General features: G+C 40.4%; 1 protein-coding gene and 1 pseudogene across 3 annotated transcripts in view; one reads left to right on the top strand and one right to left on the bottom strand.

Moving 5' to 3' along the window:
- The window catches only part of ALMS1 (ALMS1 centrosome and basal body associated protein), a 190,704-nt gene that overhangs the window by 158,170 nt on the left and 7,836 nt on the right, over positions 1 to 24,698 (bottom strand). For 2 of the 3 annotated variants that reach the window (XM_006045931.4, XM_006045930.4), the window contains exon 2: positions 91 to 216. The exons of the other annotated variant lie outside the window; for it this stretch is intronic. In XM_006045931.4, the coding sequence (XP_006045993.4) occupies positions 91 to 216 (126 nt within the window). The remainder of the gene's footprint in view (positions 1 to 90; positions 217 to 24,698) is intronic. 3 annotated transcript variants of the gene reach the window in all.
- On the top strand, positions 1,610 to 8,516 carry LOC102399389 (annotated as a pseudogene).

Consider the following 24,698-nt stretch of genomic DNA (forward strand, 5'->3'; position numbering starts at 1 on the left):
ACTAATTCACCTCTTTCTGCTCTTCATAGCTAAATCAGAATTTCTCATGCTGCTTATCAAAAGGAAGTTTTCCAGTTACAGAAGACATACCTGATCATTGCCAGAACCCCACGGAGCTATATTTTCCAAAGAGGCCATGTTAGTATCAGAAATTTGTGTTCTACTATTGTTTTGATATAATGGCTGTTGCCACAGATGACAGGTCAATGGAACAACCTGAAAATCAAAGGCAGATTTAAAGAGAGTAATAACACAATCCCTATGACTAAACAATAAACAAATTTAATGTTTAAATTATGTTTGTCAGTTTATAAAGCACTTTCACAAATATAACATTTAGACTTCATAATCACTGTCCAACTTATTATCTTCAACCTCCCTGGTGGTGCAGTAGTTAAGAATCCACCTGCCAACACAGGAGACATGAGTCTGATCCTTGGTCCAAGGAGATCCCACATGCCAGAGGGCAACTAAGCCCATGCACCACAATTACAAGCCCAAGCTCTAGAGCACCTGTGCTCTACAGCAAGAGAAGCCACCACAAAGAGAAGCCTGCACAACCTAACTATACAGTAGCCCCCACTCACCACAACTAGAGAAAGCTGATGCACAGAACGCAGTGCAGCCAAACTTAATTATTTTTTAATTAATTCATTAAAAAAAATTAGGAAATAGTGATTTTGGTTACACAGTAAGGACTTGACATATTCCAACAAACCACACCAGTTCTTTAACCTCCTATGCTTGTACCTGGAGAAGGTAATGGCAACCCACTCTGCTATTCTTGCCTGGAAAATCTCATGGACAGGGGAGCCTGGTGGGCTACAGTCCATAGGCTCGCAAAGAGTCAGACACTACTGAAGTGACTTCGCACACATACTTGTTAGAAGTAAAAGAAGCAAGTAGAAACAAGCAAGTTACCTATTTCACAATCTTACTATTTGAGACATCTAAGAAATTAACCCAAATAACAGGAATTAAAATCATCCGAGAGCATGGACAATGGGGACAAAGTTGGGCTCATTTTGCATAATCAGAGGTTGAAGCAGGGCTCTCCTATTTGTGAAAGAAGGCAATAAAAACTGAAGCAGTGCACATGGAAAAGATCAGAGGCAATCAAACAAAAATGACTTCAGTCACACCAAGTCACCTACTGGTTCAGGATGGGTTACTGAGATTTTCCCCAATATTCTTGGAGTGTAAGAACCCAAAGCTTCCAATGTAAAACCTCCTTTTAAAGGAGATGCAAGGGGCAAGGTGGAGACAACCAGAATAGAGAAGAACACCAGGTAGAGAAGAATGTACCAAAGGACAAAACAAAGCAACACTCTTGCTAAAAATGAAATTACAAACTATACTTTCAAAGGTATTTCAAAAGACTTCAAAATGAGAATACCTCAGACTCTTAAAGAGACTTTTTAAAAAGAGACATGTACAGGGAGGGAGGAAGGAGGAGGGTTCAGGATGGGGAACACGTGTATACCTGTGGCGGATTCATGTTGATATATGGCAAAACCAATACAACATTGTAAAGTTAAAAAATAAAATAAAATAAAAAGAGACATAATGTCCATAAAAAAAGAGATTGATAAAAATAAAACAGGCAGCTATGAGTCAAGAAAAGATGCATGCTCACAAAACCACAAATGTCAAAGAACCTCTGAAGGAAACTCAAGATCATAAGGTAATTTTTTCCCCCATAATTAAAACAGTTACTACACTAACAAAACATTTTTACAGAGCACATACAACAATGTGCTTTTGATGAGAAAGGCAAGCTTAACTCAAAAATCTATTCAATAACTAAAGAGATTCTATTCAATAACTAAAGAGATTTCTATGGTATAGACTCTTTTATGAGGTTTTTCTCAAAAGGTAGAACACCATGGGGCACACCCACCTTGCTTCAGTGGCATTTTCTGAGGAATAAAGAACAAAAAGCAAAGAAAGGCATTTTGCAAATTCATTTTGGCAATTTGAAATCCCTAAATAAATAAAAATAGAGCCAATGTTTTGGCACAGTTAGTATTCCTTGAGCCCTCCAGGAACGAAGAATGCCAAAATGAATGTTCATAATGGCTATTCACTGCAACTAAATAATGCTGGGTGTACAGCACAGGGTCTTGCCTTTGAAAATAGCTGATTCATATTAGCTTACAAAAAAAAGTTCAATTCCCTAGGATATTTGTAGAACACTAATGATACAATATTACGAAACCAACACTTTGACAAACTAACCCAGTGTGTGAGAAAAAAGAACACACTTTCACTTTTATCAGCTAAAAAAACCTTAAAAGTTAAAATTAAATGTTAAAAGTTCTTACTGTTGTTCATTCCCTCAGTTGTGTCCGACTCTTTGTGACCCCATGGACTCCAGCACGCCACGCTTCCCTATCCTTCACTATCTCCCAGAGTTTGCTCAAACTCATGTCCATTGAGTCCATGATGACATCCAACCATCTCATCCTCTGTCGCTCCCTTCTTCTTCTTCCAGTGAATGGGTTCATTGGAAAAGTTCTTATTAAAAAAATACATTTCCCAGAACTTATTTTTATTACCTACCCAATGGTTTATAGACTTCATTAAGGAAATTAATTTCTAATACATTCCCGTATGTCTGATCAGTTTTCCCACAGGTGCCTCAGATATTGGTATAACCCAAACACTTGAAAGAGAATTCTTAAGATGAATGCTTTAAAACTAAGCAGGTGTCATCAGCAACTCTGATCTGAGGTTAAATGCCTTCTGGTATAAACAGTTTCAGAGTCCTTCCCTGATTAGCTTTTAATATTAAAAGTTTGTGGTCTTTAGTGGTCTTCCAACTACATACTACCTATCAAAGAAACATTTTAGATCTAAGGATGCATATCAATTAAAAGGATTAAAAAAAGATATTTCATACAACAGTAACCAAAACACAGGAGCGGTCAAAAACTGTTACAAGAGACAAAGAAGTATGCCATATAATGATAAAAGGGTCAATTCACCAAGAAGATATGAAAAGTGTATTTCTGCACCAAACTTCAGAGCTCCTAAATTAATAAGACAGATGTTGGAAGAACTGAACGGAGAAATACACAACATAATGAATAATGAATAATGTTCTTTCAATAATGCATAGAACCAGTCAGAAGAATAAGAAAATACAGAAATTGAACAACACTATAGACCAATCAAACCTGCTGCTGCTAAGTCGCCTCAGTCGTGTCAGACTCTATGAGACCCCATAGACGGCAGCCCACCAGGCTTCCCTGTCCCTGAGATTCTCCAGGCAAGAACACTGGAGTGGGTTGCCATTTCCTTCTCCAATGCAGGAAAGTGAAAAGTGAAAGTGAAGTCGCTCAGTCATGTCTGACTCTTAGCGACGCCATGGACTGTAGCCTACCAGGCTCCTCCGTCCATGGGATTCTCCAAGCAAGAGTACTGGAGTGGGGTGCCATTGCCTTCTCCATCAAACCTAACAGATATATATATAGAATACTCAATCCATAAACAGCAGAATACATTTTCTCAATTACACATGAAACATTCTTCAGGACAGAACACATGTCTAGCCATAAAACTAGTCTGAATAAATTCAAGAAGACTGAACTAATACACAGTACCTTTTCTAATCACAATGTAATGAAACTAGAAATAAACAGCCTAAGAAAAAACTGGAAATTTTACAATATGTGGAAATTAAACACTACTCTCTTAAACAACAAGAAGTCATAAAGGAAATCAGAAAATACCTTGACACAAATGAAAATGCAAAATACCAAAAAAATTTATGCATGCAATTAAAGAAGTAATAAGAAGGAAGTTTAAGCTATAAATGGCATGCTTTAAAAAAAGGTAAGATCTCAAGTAACAATCTAACTTGCACCTCAAGGAACTAAAAGAAAAACTAAAACCTAAAGCTGAAAATAACAAAAATTGGAGCACAGATAAATGAAATGGTCAACAAGGGAAAAAAATCATGAAACTAAAAGTGATTTTTTCAGAAAACTGACAACATTGATAACCCCTTAGCTAGACTAAGAAAAAAAAAGACTCAAATAATAAAATCAGAAATACAAGAGGGAATATTACAACCAATGCCACAAAATAAGGACCATAAGAGAACATTATGAACAACTGCACACCAACACACAGGACACACATTAATCCCTAGAAAGACACAACCTACTAAGACTGAACAATGAAAAAACAGAAAATCTGAAATGTATAACTAGCAAGGAGATTGAATCAGTAATCAAAAGCTTGCCAACTCAGAAAAGCCAAGGACCAAATCGCTTCAATCACCCTCAAAAATGTTAGCACACAGAATTCACAACACATTAAAAGTAGTATACACCATGATCACGTGGGGATTAACCATGGAATGCAAGGATGATTCAACTCATAAAAAGCAATCAATACTTCACATTGACAGAATGAAGAACAAAACCACGGATCATCTTTACTGATACAGAAAAAGCACTTGAATATTCAATACCCTTGCATGATAAAAGCACTCAACAAATGAGGAACAGAAGGAAACTAATCAATATAATGGGGCTTCCCAAAGGTGGCTTTAGTTCAGTTCAGTCGCTCAGTCGTGTCCGACTCTTTGCGACCCCATGAATCGCAGCACCCCAGGCCTCCCTGTTCATCACCAACTCCCGGAGTTCACTGAGACTCACATCCACCGAGTCACTGATGCCATCCAGCCATTTCATCCTCTGTCGTCCCCTTCTCCTCCTGCCCCCAATCCCTCCCAGCATCAGAGTCTTTTCCAATGAGTCAACTCTTCGCATGAGATGGCCAAAGTACTGGAGTTTCAGCTTCAGCATCATTCCTTCCAAAGAAATCTCAGGGCTGATCTCCTTCAGAATGGACTGGCTTAGTAGGTAAAGAATCTGCCTGCAATGCAGGAGACACAGGTTCAATCCCTAAATTGGGAAGATCCCCTGGAAGAGGGCATAAATCCACTCCAGTATTCTTGCCTGGAGACTCCCATGGACAGAGGAGCCTGGTGGGATACAGTCCAAAGGGTTGCAAACAGTCAAACATGACCTAGGCCACTTATGAGGACCCACAACTAACTCATATCATACTCAATAGTGTAAAACTGAAAGTTTTTCCTCTAAGACCAGGGACAATGCAAGAATGCCTACTCTTGCCATTTCTAATCAACACAGTACTGGGAGTATCAGCCAGAGCAAAGAGATCCCAAGAATAAATTCTCACATATATATGGTCAAATAATTTTCAATAAAAGTATGAAGTTCATTCAATGGGAAGAGGATGGTCTTTTCAACAAATATAAAATTAAAAGGGAAATAAACTTTCCCACAGAAAAGAAACTTCCACTTCTCAACCTTGGCACTGAGTGGAGGGAGTTAAAAAGAACTTCCCTGAGAATCTGAACAGTAAGCCAGTACTGATTCAGGTTTTCAGTCTGAATTCATGCTACAGTATTGTCCAAAACCGGAGAAGGCAACGGCAACCCACTCCAGTACTCCTGCCTGGAAAATCCCATGGACGGAGGAGCCTGGTAGGCTGCCGTCTACGGGGCTGCACAGAGTTGGACACGACTAAAGTGACTTAGCAGCAGCATTCCTTTAGTGTTCTAGAAGCCAGATCAAAGACTTAAAGACCTAAAACTATAAAACTCTTAGAAGAAAATTCAGAGCAAAAGTTGCACAACAGTAGGTTTGGCAATGATTTCTTGGATATGATAGCAAAGGCACAAGCAACAAAAGAAACAACAGACAAACTGGACTTCATGAAAATTGTCAAATTCTGTATATCAGAAGACACCACCAACAGAGTAAAAAGGCAAACCACAAAATGGGGGAAAATGTTTGAAAATCACATATCTGATACAGGATTAATAGCCATAATATATAAAGAACTCTTAAAACTCAAAACGGAGCAGGCAATGGCAACCCACTCCAGTACTCTTGCCTGGAAAATCCCATGGATGGAGGAGCCTCATAGGCTGCAGTCCATGGGGTCGCTAAGAGTCGGACACGACTGAGCAACTTCACTTTCACTTTTCACTTTCCTGCATTGGAGAAGGAAATGGCAACCCACTCCAGTGTTCTTGCCTGGAGAATCTCAGGGACGGGGGAGCCTGGTGGGCTGCCGTCTATGGGGTCACACAGAGTCAGACACAACTGAAGCGACTTAGCAGCAGCAGCAACAGTAAAACTCAAAAACAAAACAAAAAACCACCTAATTAACCTATTATCAAATAGGCAAAGAACTTGCAGAGCCATTTCTCCAAACATATACAAATAGCCACTAAGTACAGGGAAAGATGTTCAACATCACTCATCAAAACAATAAGACATCACCTCATACTCATCAGGATAGTGAAAGTGAAAGTCACTCAGTCGTGTCCAACTCTTTGTGACCCCATGGACCGTATCCATGGAATTCTCCAGGTCAGTATACTGGAGTGGGTAGCCTTTCTCTTCTCCAGGGACTCTTCCCAATCCAGGGATTGAACCCAGGTCTCCCTCATTGCAGGCAGGTTCTTTACCAGCTGAGCCACAAGGGAAGCCCAAGGGTACTGAAGTGGGTAGCCGATCCCTTCTCCAGCGGATCTTCCCGACCCAGGAATCGAACCAGGGTCTCCTTCATTGCAGGCAGGTTCTTTACCAACTGAGCTATGAGGGAAGCCCACTCATCAGGATGGCTACTATCAAAAAAAAGAAAAAGAGAAAGAAAAAAAATAACAAATGTTGGCAAACATGTGGAGAAACTGGGACCCTTGTGTAGTGTTGGTGAAACTATAAAATGGTACAACTATTATGGAAAACAGTAGGGAGGTTCCTCAGAAAACTAAAAATAGAACTACCACCATGTTCTAGCAATCCCACTTCTGCGTATATATCCAAAAGAACTGAAGGCAAGGTCTAGAGATATTTGCAAACCTATGCTCACAGCAGCACTACTCACAACAGCCAACAGGCAGAAGCAATCCAAGGGTCTTATCAGCTGATAAGGGATAAACAAAATGTTGTACATACATAGAGTGCAATGTTATTCAGACTTAAAAGGAGGGTAATTGGGTCACTACTACAACATGGATGAATCCTGAGGATGAAAGTGAAAATAAGCCAGTCACAAAGGACAGATACTATATGGTTCCACTTAAAAGAGGCATCTAGAGTAATCAAATTCACAGAAACACAAAGCAGAAACGTGGCTGCTAGGAGCTGAGATAAGGGGAAACGGGGAGTTGTTTATGGTGCAGAGTTTCAGCTTTGCAAAATGAAAAGAGTTCTGGACACTGGTTGTACAACAAGGTTAATGTATTTAACATTATCAAACTATACACTTTAAAATGGTTAAGATGGTTAAGATATTATGTGTATTTTATCACAATTAAAATTCTTTTTAAAAATTTTCAATCCCCAGATAAACCTAAACGGAAAATTTCTTTATTTCTTTTACAAGAAATACTAAGGGAAATGCTTCAGGATGATACTAGAGAGTAACTGAAATTTATACAAAATAACAGAGAATTAATTAAAGCAATTACACAGCTAACTGCAAAAGACAGTGTAACTGCGTATTTCTCCTCCTCTCTTCCCTTTGACAATCTAAAAAGCCTTCACTGGCAGGATGTGCAGCAAGGAAGACCAGGCGGAAAGGGGCGAGGCAGGCTGTCACTGCCAGCATCAACACGGGCAGCCTAGTGTGCCACCGAAAGGAAAACAGCAGATCTGGAGGAGCAGTTGTCTGATGAGAAGGTATGCATAGCAGCAAAATTCATCCTTCATGCCCCTCCTGGAGAATTTAACAAGGTGTTTAATGATGTTCTGTTATTGCTTAACAATGACACTCTTCTGAGGGAAGGGGCAACCCAGGCATACCTCAGTAAAACTGAAGGTTTTGAAAATCAGGTATTGAAAACAGAACATGGTAACTTGGGAAACGGAAAGTTTTTGGAACCAAAAAACTTGATCACTTAAAATAAGGACACAACTGATCCAACACTGTATGAAGCAGAAAACGCAACTGAACCATGGCAAACTTCAGTAATAATGGCTCTCTGCTGCTGCTGCTGCTAAGTCGCTTCAGTCGTGTCCGACTCTGTGTCAGTACTGTATGTGGTTAAAAAAAATAGATGGACAGCAAACAGTTATCGCATGCATAGAAAGCCATTAATTTCAAGCAAAAGACTTTTGGAATGGTCATTGGAGGTCAGAGTGGATGTTTACAATCATTCCTTCAACTACTCAGGTGCCTGGCATCTTGAATTCAGGTTCATTATTATGAAAATGTTAAGGTTCAGCTATGAGTCATAAAGATATACAAGATTCCCTAACAGTGTCTAATGAGGTGCAAACAGCAAATGAATTTATAAAGATTGAAGAGGCTAAAAAGGATGAATATCAAACTGTCATCAGTGAAAATTATCAGACAATGTCAGACACAACTTTCATCAATGGTTCCCAATTACTCACACTAAGATTGATTGGAACAAGATCCTTAACTACAAGCTTGGCAAAGAAATGCAGAATGCATTAAGATAAACACTGAAAGACCAGATCATTTTAGTGTCTTTGTGTTTTAAAAAATACTCATTACAAAAACATTCAAAACTGTCAAGCTCACCACCTAGTCAGATGGGCAGTTGCCATTTAAAATCACTGTAATTAATTAGTTCGATTAAAGCACAAAGTTTGGTAATCAATCATTATTTTCTATTTTTCTTGTTCAAAGAGGACTGAAAATCAGTTTAAATGTTTTTTACTTTCTGTTATGCCTTTCTTTCTTATAATGAAGAGATGATTTCTCTAATTTCAAACATTTTTCAAGTGTTTCAAAATTTTTTTACTTACCGTAACCCTAAAATTGCTGTCTTTGGTTTATAAAGTGGATAACTTTTGATATTTGCCCAGTTCATTTTAATGAAGTCAGTAATGGACACTACAGTTTAAGGAGGCTGATGTACTTAGCCATATACACTAAAGAAATTGTCTACATTTTTCCCCTCATCTCTTTCTCTTATGTAAGATTGAGATTAGAGGGAAAACATTTTCTTTATCTGTGTTTAAACCTTTCAAGAAGGTTATTTAGCACAAGGCCAATGTCTAATGCTGTCTTGACATTCTGAATTAAATGAAAATACTTATTTCAGAAATGCATTTAATGCTTTTTTCCCTCGTGAGTTATGCAAATTAGCTTTGGATTACAAGCTATGTCCCCAATTTATATTTATCATAAAGCCACAACTGTATTATAACAAGGCAAAATGTAACATATATAATCCTGAACTCATGACCATGATTCAGTTTATTTTTCTCTTGTACAGAGAAATACTAAAATTCAGTGTCTTCCCTGGTGAGCTAATGACTGGGAATTCACCTTGCAATGCAGGGGACACAGACAGGTTCAATCCCTGGTCCGGGAACTAGGATCCCACGTACCACAGAGCGACCAAGCCCGCGTGCCGCAACTACCAAGCCTCTCGCCACAACTAGAGAGTCTGTGTGCTGCAACCAAAGAGCCGCACGCCGCGGGTGACCTGACGGCGAAAGAAAGGAAGGAAGAAGGAAAGGGGGAAAAAGTAAAGTACTAAAATTCAATGTGACAATCAAGTGAAAATGTTCCTATTTCAAAAAAAACCGATTGTATGAAACAACATATATCTAACTGTACTGTTGGGCACATAAACATACAGAAATGTATTTGACAAGGACAGCACAAAGGAGATCAACAGGTACTGATCTGTACTGAAATAAGGCAATAATACCAGATGATAACTCAAAAGAAAGGAAGAAACGAGTACAGAAAAAGAAGACAAAAGAAAGTTCATATAACTAACTACAAAACATCTGCTTGTTATTCTCCCTCCTCCCGGATTCTTCAAAAAACCTATTACAGAAAGTATTAACTCTTACAATACCTCACTTGGTATGTAACATATATCTGTAACATATGCAGACATATGTTTAACAGTAATAACATTAAAGGGGCAGGGTAAGGAATGGGGTTATATTGGCATAAACCTTCTATATTTCACTGAAATTTAGTCCTAATGAATCTCAAGCAGATTCTGATAAATTAACAGTGTATACTGTAAGCCCCAGAAAATAACTCAGTAATTATAACTTTAAAAATCATTAGAATTAAATCAACACAAGAGAAAAATATCTACTTAAAACCAAAAATGGCAATATAAGGTCTAAAAGACCAAAAAGACACGATATATAGAAAACAAAAAATTAAACAGTAGATATAAATCAAAACATATCAACAGCATTTAATGTGAGTGAATTAAACAACCCAATCAAAGATATATAGTTGTGTTAGACTACATGAAAAACAAGATTCAACTATATGTTCTCTACAGGAGACACACTTTAGGCTGAAAACACAAACAGGGTGAAAGGAAAAGGATGAAGAGCAGATTTATAACCATAAAACATGCAGAGTGGCTACTGCAATATAAAAATGTATTACAATAAAAAAGGCTACTAAAAATAAAGGGGAGCATTTCAGAATGATAAAAGGGTCAATCCACCAAGAATAATCTAATAATTCAAAATATATATTCACTTTGCATCAGAGCTCCAAAATACCTTAAGGAAAAACTAACAGAACTGAAGGAAAAAAGAGACAATCCAACAATAATTAGAATTCAATACTCCAGTTTCCCAAAGTACTGGATGGATATTTTTTGGTGATACTTGAACATTAAAGGCGGCTGCGACGAGCCAAAGCCTTTGACTGTGTGGATCACAATAAACTGGAAAATTCTGAAAGAGATGGGAATACCAGACCACCTGATCTGCCTCTTGAGAAATTTGTATGCAGGTCAGGAAGCAACAGTTAGAACTGGACATGGAACAACAGACTGGTTCCAAATAAGAAAAGGAGTTCGTCAAGGCTGTATATTGTCACCATGCTTATTTAACTTATATGCAGAGTACATCATGAGAAACGCTGGACTGGAAGAAACACAAACTGGAATCAAGATTGCCGGGAGAAATATCAATAACCTCAGATATGCAGATGACACCTCCCTTATGGCAGAAAGTGAAGAGGAACTCAAAAGCCTCTTGATGAAAGTGAAAGTGGAGAGTGAAAAAGTTGGCTTAAAGCTCAACATTCAGAAAACGAAGATCATGGCATCTGGTCCCACCACTTCATGGGAAATAGATGGGCAAACAGTGGAAACAGTGGCTGACTTTATTCTTCTGGGCTCCAAAATCACTGCAGATGGTGACTGCAGCCATGAAATTAAAAGACTCTTACTCCTTGGAAGGAAAGTTATGACCAACCTAGACAGCATATTCAAAAGCAGAGACATTACTTTGCCAACAAAGGTTCGTCTAGTCAAGGCTATGGTTTTTCCTGTGGTCATGTATGGATGTGAGAGTGGGACTGTGAAGAAGGCTGAGTGCTGAAGAATTGATGCTTTTGAACTATGGTGTTGGAGAAGACTCTTGCGAGTCCCTTGGACTGCAAGGAGATCCAACCAGTCCATTCTCAAGGAGATCAGCCCTGGGATTTCTTTGGAAGGAATGATGCTAAAGCTGAAACTCCAGTCCTTTGGCCACTTCATGTGAAGAGTTGACTCATTGGAAAAGACTCTGATGCTGGGAGGGATTGAGGGCAGGAGGAGAAGGGGACGACAGAGGATGAGATGGCTGGATGGCATCACTAACTCGATGGATGTGAGTCTCAGTGAACTCTGTGAGTTGGTGATGGACAGGGAGGCCTGGCGTGCTGCAATTCATGGGGTTGCAAAGAGTTGGACACGACTGAGTGACTGATCTGATCTGAACATTTAAAAAAACAAACAACAACAAAAAAACCAGAGCAAATCAATGGGTTTCCTACACACCGGCAGTGAACGATTAGAATTTGAAATTAAAAACACGATACCACTGGGACTTCCCTGGCAGTCTAGTGGGTAAGACTCTGGGTGCTTCCATTGCAGGAAGGGTGGGTTTGGTATGTGGTCAGGGAACTAAGATCCCACATGATGTACAGGGAGGAAAAAACCCATTTACATTAGCACCCAAAAAATGAAATAGGTATAAATCTAAACAAATATGCACCAAATCTATATGAGGGCAACTATAAAACTCTGGTGAAAGAAATCAAAACAGAACTAATTAAATGTACAGATAGTTCATCTTCATTGTTAGCAAGACTCAATACTGTCAACATGTCAGTTCTTCCCAACTTGATGTATATATTCAATACAATTTCAATGCAATCCAAGCAAGTTATTTTGTGGGTATCGATAAACTGGTTCTAAAGTTTATATGGCAGAGAGCCAAGGCGGCAGTGAGGGAAGGCATGCAGTCTGCGTCTGCCCACCCCTAGGATATTCACCAGGCAATGGTGGGGGATTTCCTGTGGACAGGCTGAAGGGAGGAGCCCTGGGGGAGACCAGGTACCAGGTAGGGCCAAGCAGGGGAAAGTGCAGGCCTGGGGACCAGTGACTGAGGGGCTGCTGGGGGAGAGGGAACAGTTTTAGAACCAGAAGTGGTTTGGGTGCCCAGAGCAGTCTGGGCACCTTTTGGTGCTAGAAGCCGCATGCCTGCTTGCCTCAGAGGGGTGGGGATCCTAGGGGATCACAGGATCCACTGGGAAAAGCCCCTGGGGTGCCCCTTTCACTTTCCAGAGACTGAGGGGCTGTGGGGGGAGGGGTAGCAGTTTTGGCATCAGAAGCAGTTTGGGCGCCAGGGACAGTTTGGATGCCTTTGGGTGCTGGGAGTGGCATACCTGCTCTACCAGAAAGGGGAGGGACCTCTGAGGGGATAAGAAGTCCCACTGTGGAAGGCCCTGGGGTTCCCCCTTCACTTGGCCCCAGGGAGCCTTTATGGGGCCCAAGGGCCTCTGGGACCCTCTCAACCCTCCTGAGGAGCTCTTTGCCTTCCAGGGTACCTTTTGCTCTTCAGGGACTCATCCACCTGGATGGGTCCTGTAGATGTGAAACAGGGGAGGGAGGCTCTTGCAGGGAGAGAAGACCATCCAGCTGGGGGAGGCACCTGCAGGGTTCCAGTAGCAGGGAACTGCCTAGTGTCCCCCTGCCCACTCGGCCCTGGAGCGCCTCCTAAGACCACCACCTCTGGGCCCCCCTCCACCCTCCAGGGGGCCCCCCTCCAGCCCCTCTCCTCCCTCCAGGGCTTACTCCTCTTTCCAGGCCAAGTCCTCGGCCATCCGGGTGGCCCCCCACCCTTCCGGGTCCCCCTCTATTCTCCAGTTTCCTCTCCCCTCCAAGGTCCCTGTCCTCTGTGGGCCCTCATCCCCCAACCAGGGGCTCTGTCTACCCTCTGGACTGGGCCTCCACCGTCTGGGACCCTTTCTCTACCCTCTAGCTCCTTCCTCCTTCCAGGGGCACCCTCTATTCTTCAGGACCCCTCTCCCTCCAGGATCACCTCCAAGGGCACCCACTGCCCACGTAGGTCCTGCGACTGCAGAAGGGAAGGAAGACAAAGCAGAGCCAGCAAGGAAGGGTCCCTCTGGATGGGGAGGAAAGGGGAATCCATCTGGTGTTCCCCTACCCACTCGGCCCCAGGGAGCCTCCTGGAGACCCAGGTTTATCCTCTCCATCCTGAAGCCAGAAGCACTGCAGAAACTTGGGTGGAGTCCAGGCCACCTGCCACGCCCTACACAGAGGCACTGCAGAGGTTTTCTCAGTTTGGGTAGAGCCCCGTCTCTAGGGTCTTCTCTGGAGGCTTAGGTCCTGAATCAGGACCCCCCTCACGCCCCCCAATAAATCCCACCTCCACCCAAACAACACCACATAAGTCATCCCCCACCTAAGCACAGCCCTTCACATTCAAGGTTTGTTTCTGTTTTTGAGGTTGTTGTTTTTTTTCAATACTTTTTTTACTGTTCACCAGCAGAGTTCGGTTTTACCCTCCAGTGGTTGTTTCACACATATTCTTATTTTTTATATTATTTGTTAGTTTTCTAAATTTATTTTATTAATTTTTAACCTTCATTATTTTTCTGCCCCCTCTTGATTTTTCTTATTTTTTATTTTTAGAGATATATATTTTTTTTCTTCTCTCACTTTGCTACTGGAGTCCAGTTTCACCCTTCTGAGGTTATTTTCTATTCTTTGTTATTATTCTGCCTTTTTTTTTTTTTCCTTTTCTTCCTTTTCTATATTTTTCTTTTCCACAACCATGGCTTGTGGAATCCCACTTCAGGACTGAGCCCCAGGAGGCAGGAGTGCTGAGTCCAAATGGCTAGAGTAACAGAGAAAACTTCAGGTGCCAGGGAATATTAATCAGAGTGAGGTTTCCCAAAGGTCCACATCTCAAAACAAAGACCCAGCTCTACCCAACTACCTGAAATCTCCACCGCTGGAAACTAAGACTAAACAACTTGTGAGACAGGAACGTAGTCCCAACTATCAAAAAAAAAAAAAAAAAGAAAGAAAGAAATGACAAAAAAAATATGTTACAGATGAAGGAGCAAGTTAAAAACTACAAGACCAAATACATGAAAAGGAAACAGGCAACCTATGTGGAAAAGAATTTCAAGTAATGACAGTAAAGAAGTTTCAAAATATCAAAAATAGAAAAAATACAAGAATCATTTAACACATTTACTAAAGACCTAGAAGAAATAAAAATAAACAGAGATGAACAACACAATCACTGAAATTAAAAATAATCTAAAAGGAATCAATAGTAGAATAACTGAGGCAGAAGAATGGATAAGTGAGCTGGAAGACAGAATAACAGAAATAACTGCTGAGGAGCAGAAAAAAGAAATAAAAGAATAGAGGACAGTCTCAGAGACCTCTGGGACAATAATAAATGCACCAAAATTCAAATTATTAGTGTTCCAGAAGAAGAGAAACAAAGGGTATGAGAAAATATGTGAGATTATAGCGGAAAACTTCCCTACTATAGGAAAGGAAATAAGCACCCAAGTCCAGGAAGCCCAGACAGTCCCATACAGGATAAACCCAAAGAGAAATACAACAACACACATATTAATCACACTAAAAAAAATTAAACACAAAGAAAAAATACTAAAAGCAGCAAGGGAAAAGCAAAAAATAACATACGAAGCAATCCCCATAAGGTTAACAGCTGATTTTTCAGCAGAAACTCTGCAGGCCAGAGAGAGTGGCAGGATATATTTAAAGTGATGAAGGATAAAAACTTACAACCAAGAGTACCAGCAAGGATCTCATTCAGATTTGAAGAAGAAATCAAAAGTATTACAGACAAGCAGAAGTTCAGTGAATTCAGCACCACCAAACCAGCTTTACAACAAATGCTGAAGGAACTTCTCTAGTATGAAGCACAAGAGAAGAAACACTCACAAAAATAAATCCTAAACAATTAAGAAAATGGCATTAGGAACATATATATAACTACCTTAAATGTAAATGGATTAAATGCTACAATCAAGACACAAGCTAGCTGAATGGATACAGAAACAAGACCTGTGTATATGCTGCCTACAGGAGAGCCACTTCAGACCTAAGGACACATACAGACTGAAAGTTGAGGGATGGAAAAATATATTCCATGCAAGTGGGAATCAAAAGAAAGTGGGAGTAGCAATATTTATATCAGACAAAATAGACGTTAAAATAAAAACTGTTACAAAAAATAAGGAAGGACAAGACATAATGAAAACGGGACCAACTCAAGAAGATATAACAATTATAAATACTAATTCACCCAACATAGAAGCACCTCAATACATAATGCAAATACTAACGAGAACAAAAGGGGAAACTGACAGTAATAGAGTAACAGAAGGGGACTTTAACACCCCAATTACACTAATGGACAGATCATCCAGACAGAAAATTTATAAGGAAACACAAGCCTTAAATCACATACTAGCCCAAATGGAGCTAACTGAGATCTCTAGGACCTTCCATCCCAAAACAGCAGAATACACTTTTTTCTCAACTGAACATGGAACATTCTCCAGGATGGATTACATCTTGGTCACAAATCAAGCATTGGAAAATTTAAGAAAACTAAAATTGTATCAAGCATATTTTCTGACCACAATGCTATGCAACTTGATATCAATTACAGGAAAAGAAAGAAAACTGTAAAAATCACGAACACATGGAGGCTAAACAACACACTTCTAAATAACCAACAAGTCACTGAAGACATCAAAAAGGTTATTTAAAAAAATACCTAGAAACAAAAAGACGATGAAAACACAATGACCCAAAATCTGTGGGATGCAGCAAAATCAGTTCTAAGAGGAAAGTTTATAGCAATACAAGCCTATCTCAAAAAACAACAACCAAAAAATCAACAACCTGACTTTACACCTAAAGCAACTAGAAAAAGAACAAAAAACCCTGAAGTTAGCAGAAGGAAAGAAATTAGAAAGATCAGAGCAGAAATAAATGAAAAAGAAATGAAAGAAAAATAGCAAAGATCAATACAACTAAAAGTTAATTCTTTGAGAAGATAAACAAAATTGACAAACCACTAGCCGGACTCATCAAGGAAAAAAAGGGAGAGGACTCAAATCAATAAAATTAGAAATGAAAAAGAACTTACAAGAGACAACACAGAAATACAAAGGATCTTAAGAGTCAACGACAAGCAACTATAGGCCAATAAAATGGACAACCTGGAAGAAATGCGCAAGTTCTTAGAAAAACCTTTCAAAACTGAACCAGGAAGAAACAGAAATCATGAATGGACCAATTACAAGCACTGAAATCAAAACTGTGATCAAAAATCTTCAACAAACAAAAACGCAGGGCCAGATGGCTTCACAGGCAAATCGCACATAAAGTTTAGAGAAGAACTAATACCTATCCTGCTAAAACTATTTCAGGAAATTGCCGAGGAAGGAAAAACCACAAACTCATTCCAGGAGGCCACCATCACCAAAACCAGACAAAGACACCACAAAAAAGAAAATTCCAGGCCAATATCAAAATCCTCAACAAAATTTTAGCAAAAAGAAGGCAATAACATATTAAAAGGATCATACATCATGACCAAGTGGGATCTATCCCAGGGATGCATGGATTCTTCAATATATACAAAAAAATCAATATGATACACAGTTTCAAAAAACTGAAAGATAAAAACCATATGATCATCTCAATAGACACAAAGAAAGCTTCTGACAAAATTCAACACTCATTTATGATAAAAACTCTTCAGAAAGTAAGCATAGAAGGAACCTATATCAAAATAATAAAGGCCATATATGACAAATTCAAATCAAATATTCTCAATGGTGAAAAACTGAAAGCATTTCCTCTAAGACTAGGAACAAGAGAATGGTGCCCACTCTCATCACTATTATCCAACATAGTGTTGGAAGTCCTAGCCACAGCAATCAGAGAAGAAAAAGAAATAAAGGAAATCCAAATTGAAAATAAAGATAAAACTTTCACTGTCTGCAAATGACATGATACTATACATAGAAAAATCTAAAGATTCTGCCAGAAAATTACTAGAGTTAATCAATGAATACAGTAAAGTCACAGGATATAAAATTAATACACACAAATCCTTTGCATTCCTATACGTTAACAATGAAAAATCAGAAAAAGGTTAAGGAAACAATCTCATTCACCACTGCAGCAAAAAGGATAAAATACCTAGGAATAAACCTACCTAAAAGAAAAAAAAACCCATGCAGAAAACTATAGGACATCGATGAAAGAAATCCAAGATGTCACAAATAGATGGAGAGATATACCGTTTTCTTGAATTGGAGAAATCAATATTGTGAAAATGACTATACTACCCAAAGCTATCTACAAATTCAATGCAATCCCTATCAAATTACCAATGGTATTTTTCTACAGAACTAGAACAAAAAATGTCATGATTTGCATGGAAACACAAAAGACCCCAAATAGCCAAAGCAATCTTAACAAAGAAAAACAGAGCTGGAGGACTCAACCTTCCTGACTTCAGACTACACTACAAAGCTACCGTCATCAAGAGTATGGTACAAGCACAAAAACAAATACAGAGCAATGGAACAAGACAGAAAGCCCAGAGATGGAGAAGGCAATGGCACCCCACTCCAGTACTCTTGCCTGGAAAACCCCATGGACGGAGGAGCCTGGTAGGCTGCAGTCTATGGGGTCGCTAAGAGTCAGACACGACTGAGCGACTTCACTTTCACGCATTGGAGAAGGAAATGGCAACCCACTCCAGTGTTCTTGCCTGGAGAATCCCAGGGACGGGGGAGCCTGGTGGGCTGCTGTCTCTGGGGTTGCACAGAGTCGGACACGACTGAAGCAACTTAGCAGTAGTAGTTAGTAGTATGGGCACCTTATCTTTGACAAAGGAGGCAAGAATATACAATGGAGAAAAGACAGCCTCTTCAGCAAGTAGTTCTGGGAAAACTGGACAGCTACATGCTAAAGAATGACACTAGAAGACTTCCTAACATCATATTCAAAAATAAACTCAAACTGGATTAGACTTAAATGTAAGATCAGAAAGTATAAAGCTCTTAGGGGAAAACATAAGTAGAATATTCCTTGACATAAACCACAATAAGATCCTCTATGACCCACCTCCTAGAGTAATGGAAATTAAAAAAAAAAAAAGAGACCTAATTAAACTTAAAAGCTTTTGCACAACAAAGTAAATAATAAAAAAGATTAAAAGACAACTCTCAAAATAGGAGAAAATTGCAAATGAAACAACTGACAAAGGATTAATCTGTAATATATAAGAAGCTCGTACAGCTCAATATTAGGAAAACAAACAGCCCAATCAAAAAATGGGTCAGATCAGATCAGATCAGTAGCTCAGTCGTGTCCGACTCTTTGCGACCCCATGAACAGCACGCCAGGCCTCCCTGTCCATCACCAACTCCCGGAGTTCACTCAGACTCACGTCCATCGAGTCAGTGATGCCATCCAGCCATCTCGTCCCCTTCTCCTCTTGCCCCCAATCCCTCCCAGCATCAGAGTCTTTTCCAATGAGTCAACTCTTCACATGAGGTGGCCAAAGTACTGGAGTTTCAGCTTTAGCATCATTCCTTCCAAAGAAATCCCAGGGCTGATCTCCTTCAGAATGGACTGGCTGGATCTCCTTGCAGTCCAAGGGACTCTCAAGAGTCTTCTCCAACACCACAGTTCAAAAGCATCAATTCTTCGGCGCTCAGCCTTCTTCACAGTCCAACTCTCACATCCATACATGACCACAGGAAAAACCATAGCCTTGACTAGACGAACCTTTGTTGGCAAAGTAATGTCTCTGCTTTTCAATATGCTATCTAGGTTGGTCATAACTTTCCTTCCAAGGAGTAAGTGTCTTTTAATTTCATGGCTGCAGTCACCATCTGCAGTGATTTTGGAGTCCAGAAAAATAAAGTCTGACACTGTTTCCACTGTTTCCCCATCTATTTCCCATGAAGTGATGGGACCGGATGCCATGATTTTCGTTTTCTGAAGACATATAGATGGCCAATAAACAGATGAAAAGATGCTCAATGTCACAAATTATTAGAGAAATGCAAATCAAAACTTCAATGAGATATCACCTCACGCCAGTCAGAATGGCCATCATCAGAAAATGTACAAACAATACATGTTGGAGAGGATGTAGAGAAAAGGGAACTCTACACTGTTGGTGGGAATACAAACTGATGCAGACATTATGGAGAACAGGATAAAGATTACTTCAAATACTAGGAATAAATCATCGTATGACCCAGCAATTCCACTACTGGGCCATAATCAGTATGAGAAAACCATAATCAAAACTCAAGACACATGTACCCCAACGTTCACTGCAGCACTGCTGACAGCAGCCAGGACATGGAAGCAACTGGATGTCCATCAGCAGAGGAAGCAACAAAAAAGATGTGGTACACACATACACAACAGAGCATCACTCACTCATCAAGAAGAGTGAATTTGAGTCAGTTCTCATGAGATGGATGAAGCTAGAGCCTGTTGTTATACAAAGTGAAGTAAGTCAGAAAGACAAAACAAATATAGTAATTAACACATATATACAGAATCTAGAAAAATTATATTGATGAAGCTATTTGCAGGGAAGGAATGAAGACAAAGATGTAGAGAATGGACTTATGGACACCGTGGGGGAGGGAGAGAGTGGGACAAATGGAGAACGCAGCATCAGTATATACACATTGTCCAGTGTAAGCTGGACAGGTGTGACAAGTTGCTGTGCGGCACAGGGAGCCCATCTAGTGCTCTGTGATGACGTGGAGGGATGGGATGATGGTGGGGAGAGACGCTAGGGAGGCAGGGGATATACGTATAATTATGGCTGATTGCACTGTTGTACAGCAGAAACCAACACACCAATGGGGAAAAAAAAAAGTAATTTAAACTTAAAAAATAGAGTGTATATGGAGAGTTAAAAAACCCAAGAAAGCCAAAAAAACAACGGACACTATCTGACTTAAAGACTTCCTATAAAGCTACAGCAATCAAGGCAATGTGGCATTGGTGAAAGACCAGCAAACAGATCACTGTAACACAACAAAGTCCAGAAACAGACCGAAATAAAGACCGCTGATCCTTGACAAAGGAGCAAGGCAACATAATGGAGCAAAGACCGTCTTTTCGACAAACGACGCTGGAATAACTGGACATGCACGTGCAAAAAGCGAATCGGGACAGATCTTACAGCTCTCACAAAATTCAACTCAGAATGAATCACAGATGTAAACAGGGAATATAAAACTGTAAAAACTGTAGAACACCTAGAAGATAATATAGGAGAAAACCTAGATGACCTTGGCTATGGTGATCGCTTTTTAGGTACAACACCAAAGGCACAACCCTTGAAAGAAATAATTGATAAGCTGGACTCATCAAAATTAAAAACTTTCATTCCATGAAAGACAATGTCAAGAGAATGAGAAGACAAGCCACAGACTAGGAGAAGCTATTTCTAAAAGACATAACCAGATAAGGACTGTTAACCAACATACAGCACTGAGCATACACGCAGCGAGTCATCAGACTGCTTGGTACTGACCCAAACGGACTGAAGAGATGGTTAGTCTCTCAGTCGTGTCTGATTCTCTGCAGCCTCACACTGCAGCCCACCAGTCTGCTCTGTCATGGAATTTTCCAGGCAAGAATACTGCAGTGGGTAGCCATTCCCTTCTCCAGGGGGTCTTGCCGACCCAGGGATTGAACCCAGGTCTTCTGCATTGCAGGTACATTCGTTACAGTCTGACTCATCAGGGAAGTCCAACGAAAATATCCTTTAGTAGATGAATGGATAAAATAAACTGTGGTTCGTTTAGACAATAATATTATCGAGAACTAAAAAGAAATGAGCCACTAAGTCATGAAAAGACATGGAGAAACTATATTGGTGGATACATGCCATTATACATTTGTCAAAAACCATAGAATGTACAATACCAAAAGTGAGCCCTAATATACACTCTGGCTTTGGATGTCAATGTAGGTTCATCATAACAAATGTATTACACTCTGACGTTGGAAATTGACAGTGGAGGACGCTGTGCATGTGTGGGAGCAGGAAGTAGGTTGGAAATCTCAATTTTTTTTTGGAACCTACAATTGCTCTAAAAAATGATCTGTTGAGGAAATTCCCTGGTGGTGCAATGGTTAGGACGCCATGCTTTCACTGGCAAGGGCACAGGTTCAATCCCTTGTGGGGGAACTACGATCCCACAAGCTGTGAAAGTGAAAGTCACTTTGCGACCCCATGGACTATACAGTCCATGGACTTCTCCAGGCCAGAATACTGGAGTGGGCAGCTGTTCCCCTCTTCAGGGGATCTTCCCAACCCAGGCATCAAACCCAGGTCTCCAGCACTGCAGGCGGATTCTTTACCAGCTGAGCCACAAGGGAAACCCAAGAATACTGGAGTGGGTAGCCTATCCCTTCTCCAGAGGATCTTCCTGACTCAGGAATTGAACCAGGGTCTCCTGCATTGAAGGCAGATTCTTTAACAGCTGAGCTACTAGGGAAGCCAAGCTATGGAGCATGGTAAAAACAAACAAACAAACAAAACCACAGTCTGCTGAAAAACAACTAAAACAAGGCTCTGGTCCAGTATGCAAGGAGTTAGGAAGTCATCACTCCCATCCCTACAAAAAGAAAACACCCTAACCAAATTGAAAAATCAACATCTCTTCTTATATCCCCACAGAACTGAAATTAAGGGCAAACTACAGTCGCAGACATCCTGGAATATGAAGTCAAGTGGGCCTTAGGAAGCATCACTACAAACTCAGCAGTGGCCACAGGACTGGAAAAGGTCAGTTTCCATTCCAATCCCAAAGAAAGCCAATGCCAAAGAATGCTCAAACTACTGCACAATTGCACTCATCTCACACGCTAGTAAAGTAATGCTCAAAATTCTCCAAGCCAGGCTTCAGCAATACATGAACTGTGAACTTCCAGATGTTCAAGCTGGTTTTAGAAAAGGCAGAGGAACCAGAGATCAAATTGCCAACATCCGCTGGATCATGGAAAAAGCAAGCGAGTTCCAGAAAAACATCTATTTCTGCTTTATTGACTATTCCAAAGCCTTTGACTGTGTGGATCACAATAAACTGTGGAAAATTCTGAAAGAGATGGGAATACCAGACCACCTGATCTGCCTCCTGAGAAACCTATATGCAGGTCAGGAAGCAACAGTTAGAACTGGACATGGAACAACAGATTGGTTCCAAATAGGAAAAGGAATACGTCAAGGCTGTATATTGTCACCCTGCTTATTTAACTTCTATGCAGGGTACATCATGAGAAACGCTGGGCTGGAAGAAGCACAGCAGGAATCAAGATTGCCGGGAGAAATATCAATAACTTCAGATATGTAGATGACACCACCCTTATGGCAGAAAGTGAAGAGGAACTCAAAAGCCTCTTGATGAAAGTGAAAAAAGAGGAGAGTGAAAAAGGTGGCTTAAAGCTCAACATTCAGAAAACTAAGATCATGGCATCTGGTCCCATCACTTCATGGGAAATAGATGGGGAAACAGTGGAAAGAGTGTCAGACTTTATTTTGGGGGGGCTCCAAAATCATTGCAGATGGTGACTGCAGCCATGAAATTAAAGACGCTTACTCCTTGGAAGGAAAGTTATGACCAACCTAGATAGCATATTGAAAAGCAGAGACATTACTTTGCCAACAAAGGTCCGTCTAGTCAAGTGGTCATGTATGGATGTGAGTGTTGGACTGTTAAGAAAGCTAAGCACCAAAGAATTGATGCTTCTGAACTGTGGTATAGGAGAAGACTCTTCAGAGTCCCTTGGACTGCAAGGAGACCCAACCAGTCCATTTTAAAGGAGATCAGCCCTGGGTGTTCACTGGAAGGACTGATGCTAAAGCTGAAACTCCAATACTTTGGCCACCTCATGCGAAGAGTTGACTCATTGGAAAAGACTCTGATGCTGGGAGGGATTGGGGGCAGGAGGAGAAGGGGACGACAGAGGATGAGATGGCTGGATGGCACCACTGACTCGATGGACGTGAGTTTGAGTGAACTCCAGGAGTTGGTGATGGACAGGGAGGCCTGGCATGCTGCGATTCACGGGGTCACAAAGAGTCAGACACGACTGAGCGACTGAACTGAACTGAACAGTCCAGCAAATCAGAGACAGACAAACAGATACAGACAATCACAACTAACGGGACAGAGTTCCAGAGCAGACACCACGAAAGACAGGGAAGGAAAGCCTAAATTGTAACTGACAAATTATTAGAGGCTCAGGATAGAGAACTCTGAGATTTAAAAACTCCAGGGAAAGTCTTAGAGGGGCCCCCACACTTTTGGAGTTTTACTTCTAGGAACTGCACCAGGTTTCACAGTTAAGATTAGAGAAAAATCTCTTGCTCTGGCAGGAGAAGAGGGAAAAGTAGTCATTTTGAAATAAGCCTAGAAGCATTCTGTCCTTAAGACCTGCCTGCAAAAGAAACTATTTTACCAGAGACTGGGGTTTTACCAGAGACTAAGTGATGTCAGGGAAGGGAAATACTCAACTCCAAGCCCCCTCCTAGCTTTCTTATTTTATTTAAGGAGAAACCAATGAGAAACCCTAGTGAAGCTCACAGCCTAGAGAAAGACTGAGACCTCATAATATGACTACAGAACACCTCCCCTCCGCCCATACCTCACCACTACATCAACGGGGCTTCTGATGAGAATGGTACACGAATGCAAGAACAGCACATCCAGATCTTATTTAAGAGGTCCTTAGAGAAATCCAAAGAAAACAGGGGGAACAAGGCCATCAGAGGAAATTTTAGCCTTTGACACCTACTGCTATAGCAAACAAACACAAAATCACCTCTAACCAGATAAACTTATGAAACCTCACACTAAAAGGCTATTTACTTCAGTTCCTATCATATCATATTCATTCGGTACACGCCTGGTTTTCCACACACACAGACAAAATTACAAAACATAAATGACAAAAACAAACAAAAACAACTTTTTTGTTTTACAAAAAACAAAAGCAGGTTAAAGAGACAGCAAGGATCAGAATCAGACTCAGATAAGGCAGAGATGTTGGAGGTTCAGTTTGTAAAGATGCAAAAGTTCTGGAGAGAGATGGTGGTAAAGATTATAAAACAATGTGAATGTACTTAATGTCACTGTTTAAGACTCGGTGCTTTCACTGCCAGGGCCCGAAGTTCAATCCCTGGTTGTGGAATTAAGATCCTGCAAGCTGCGAGGCTCAGCCAAAATAAATATATTTTATTTATAGCTTAAACCAGTAAATTTTATGGTATACATAT

This window comes from Bubalus bubalis, chromosome 12 (genome assembly GCF_019923935.1).
Source record: "Bubalus bubalis isolate 160015118507 breed Murrah chromosome 12, NDDB_SH_1, whole genome shotgun sequence".
Taxonomy (NCBI): domain Eukaryota; kingdom Metazoa; phylum Chordata; class Mammalia; order Artiodactyla; family Bovidae; genus Bubalus; species Bubalus bubalis.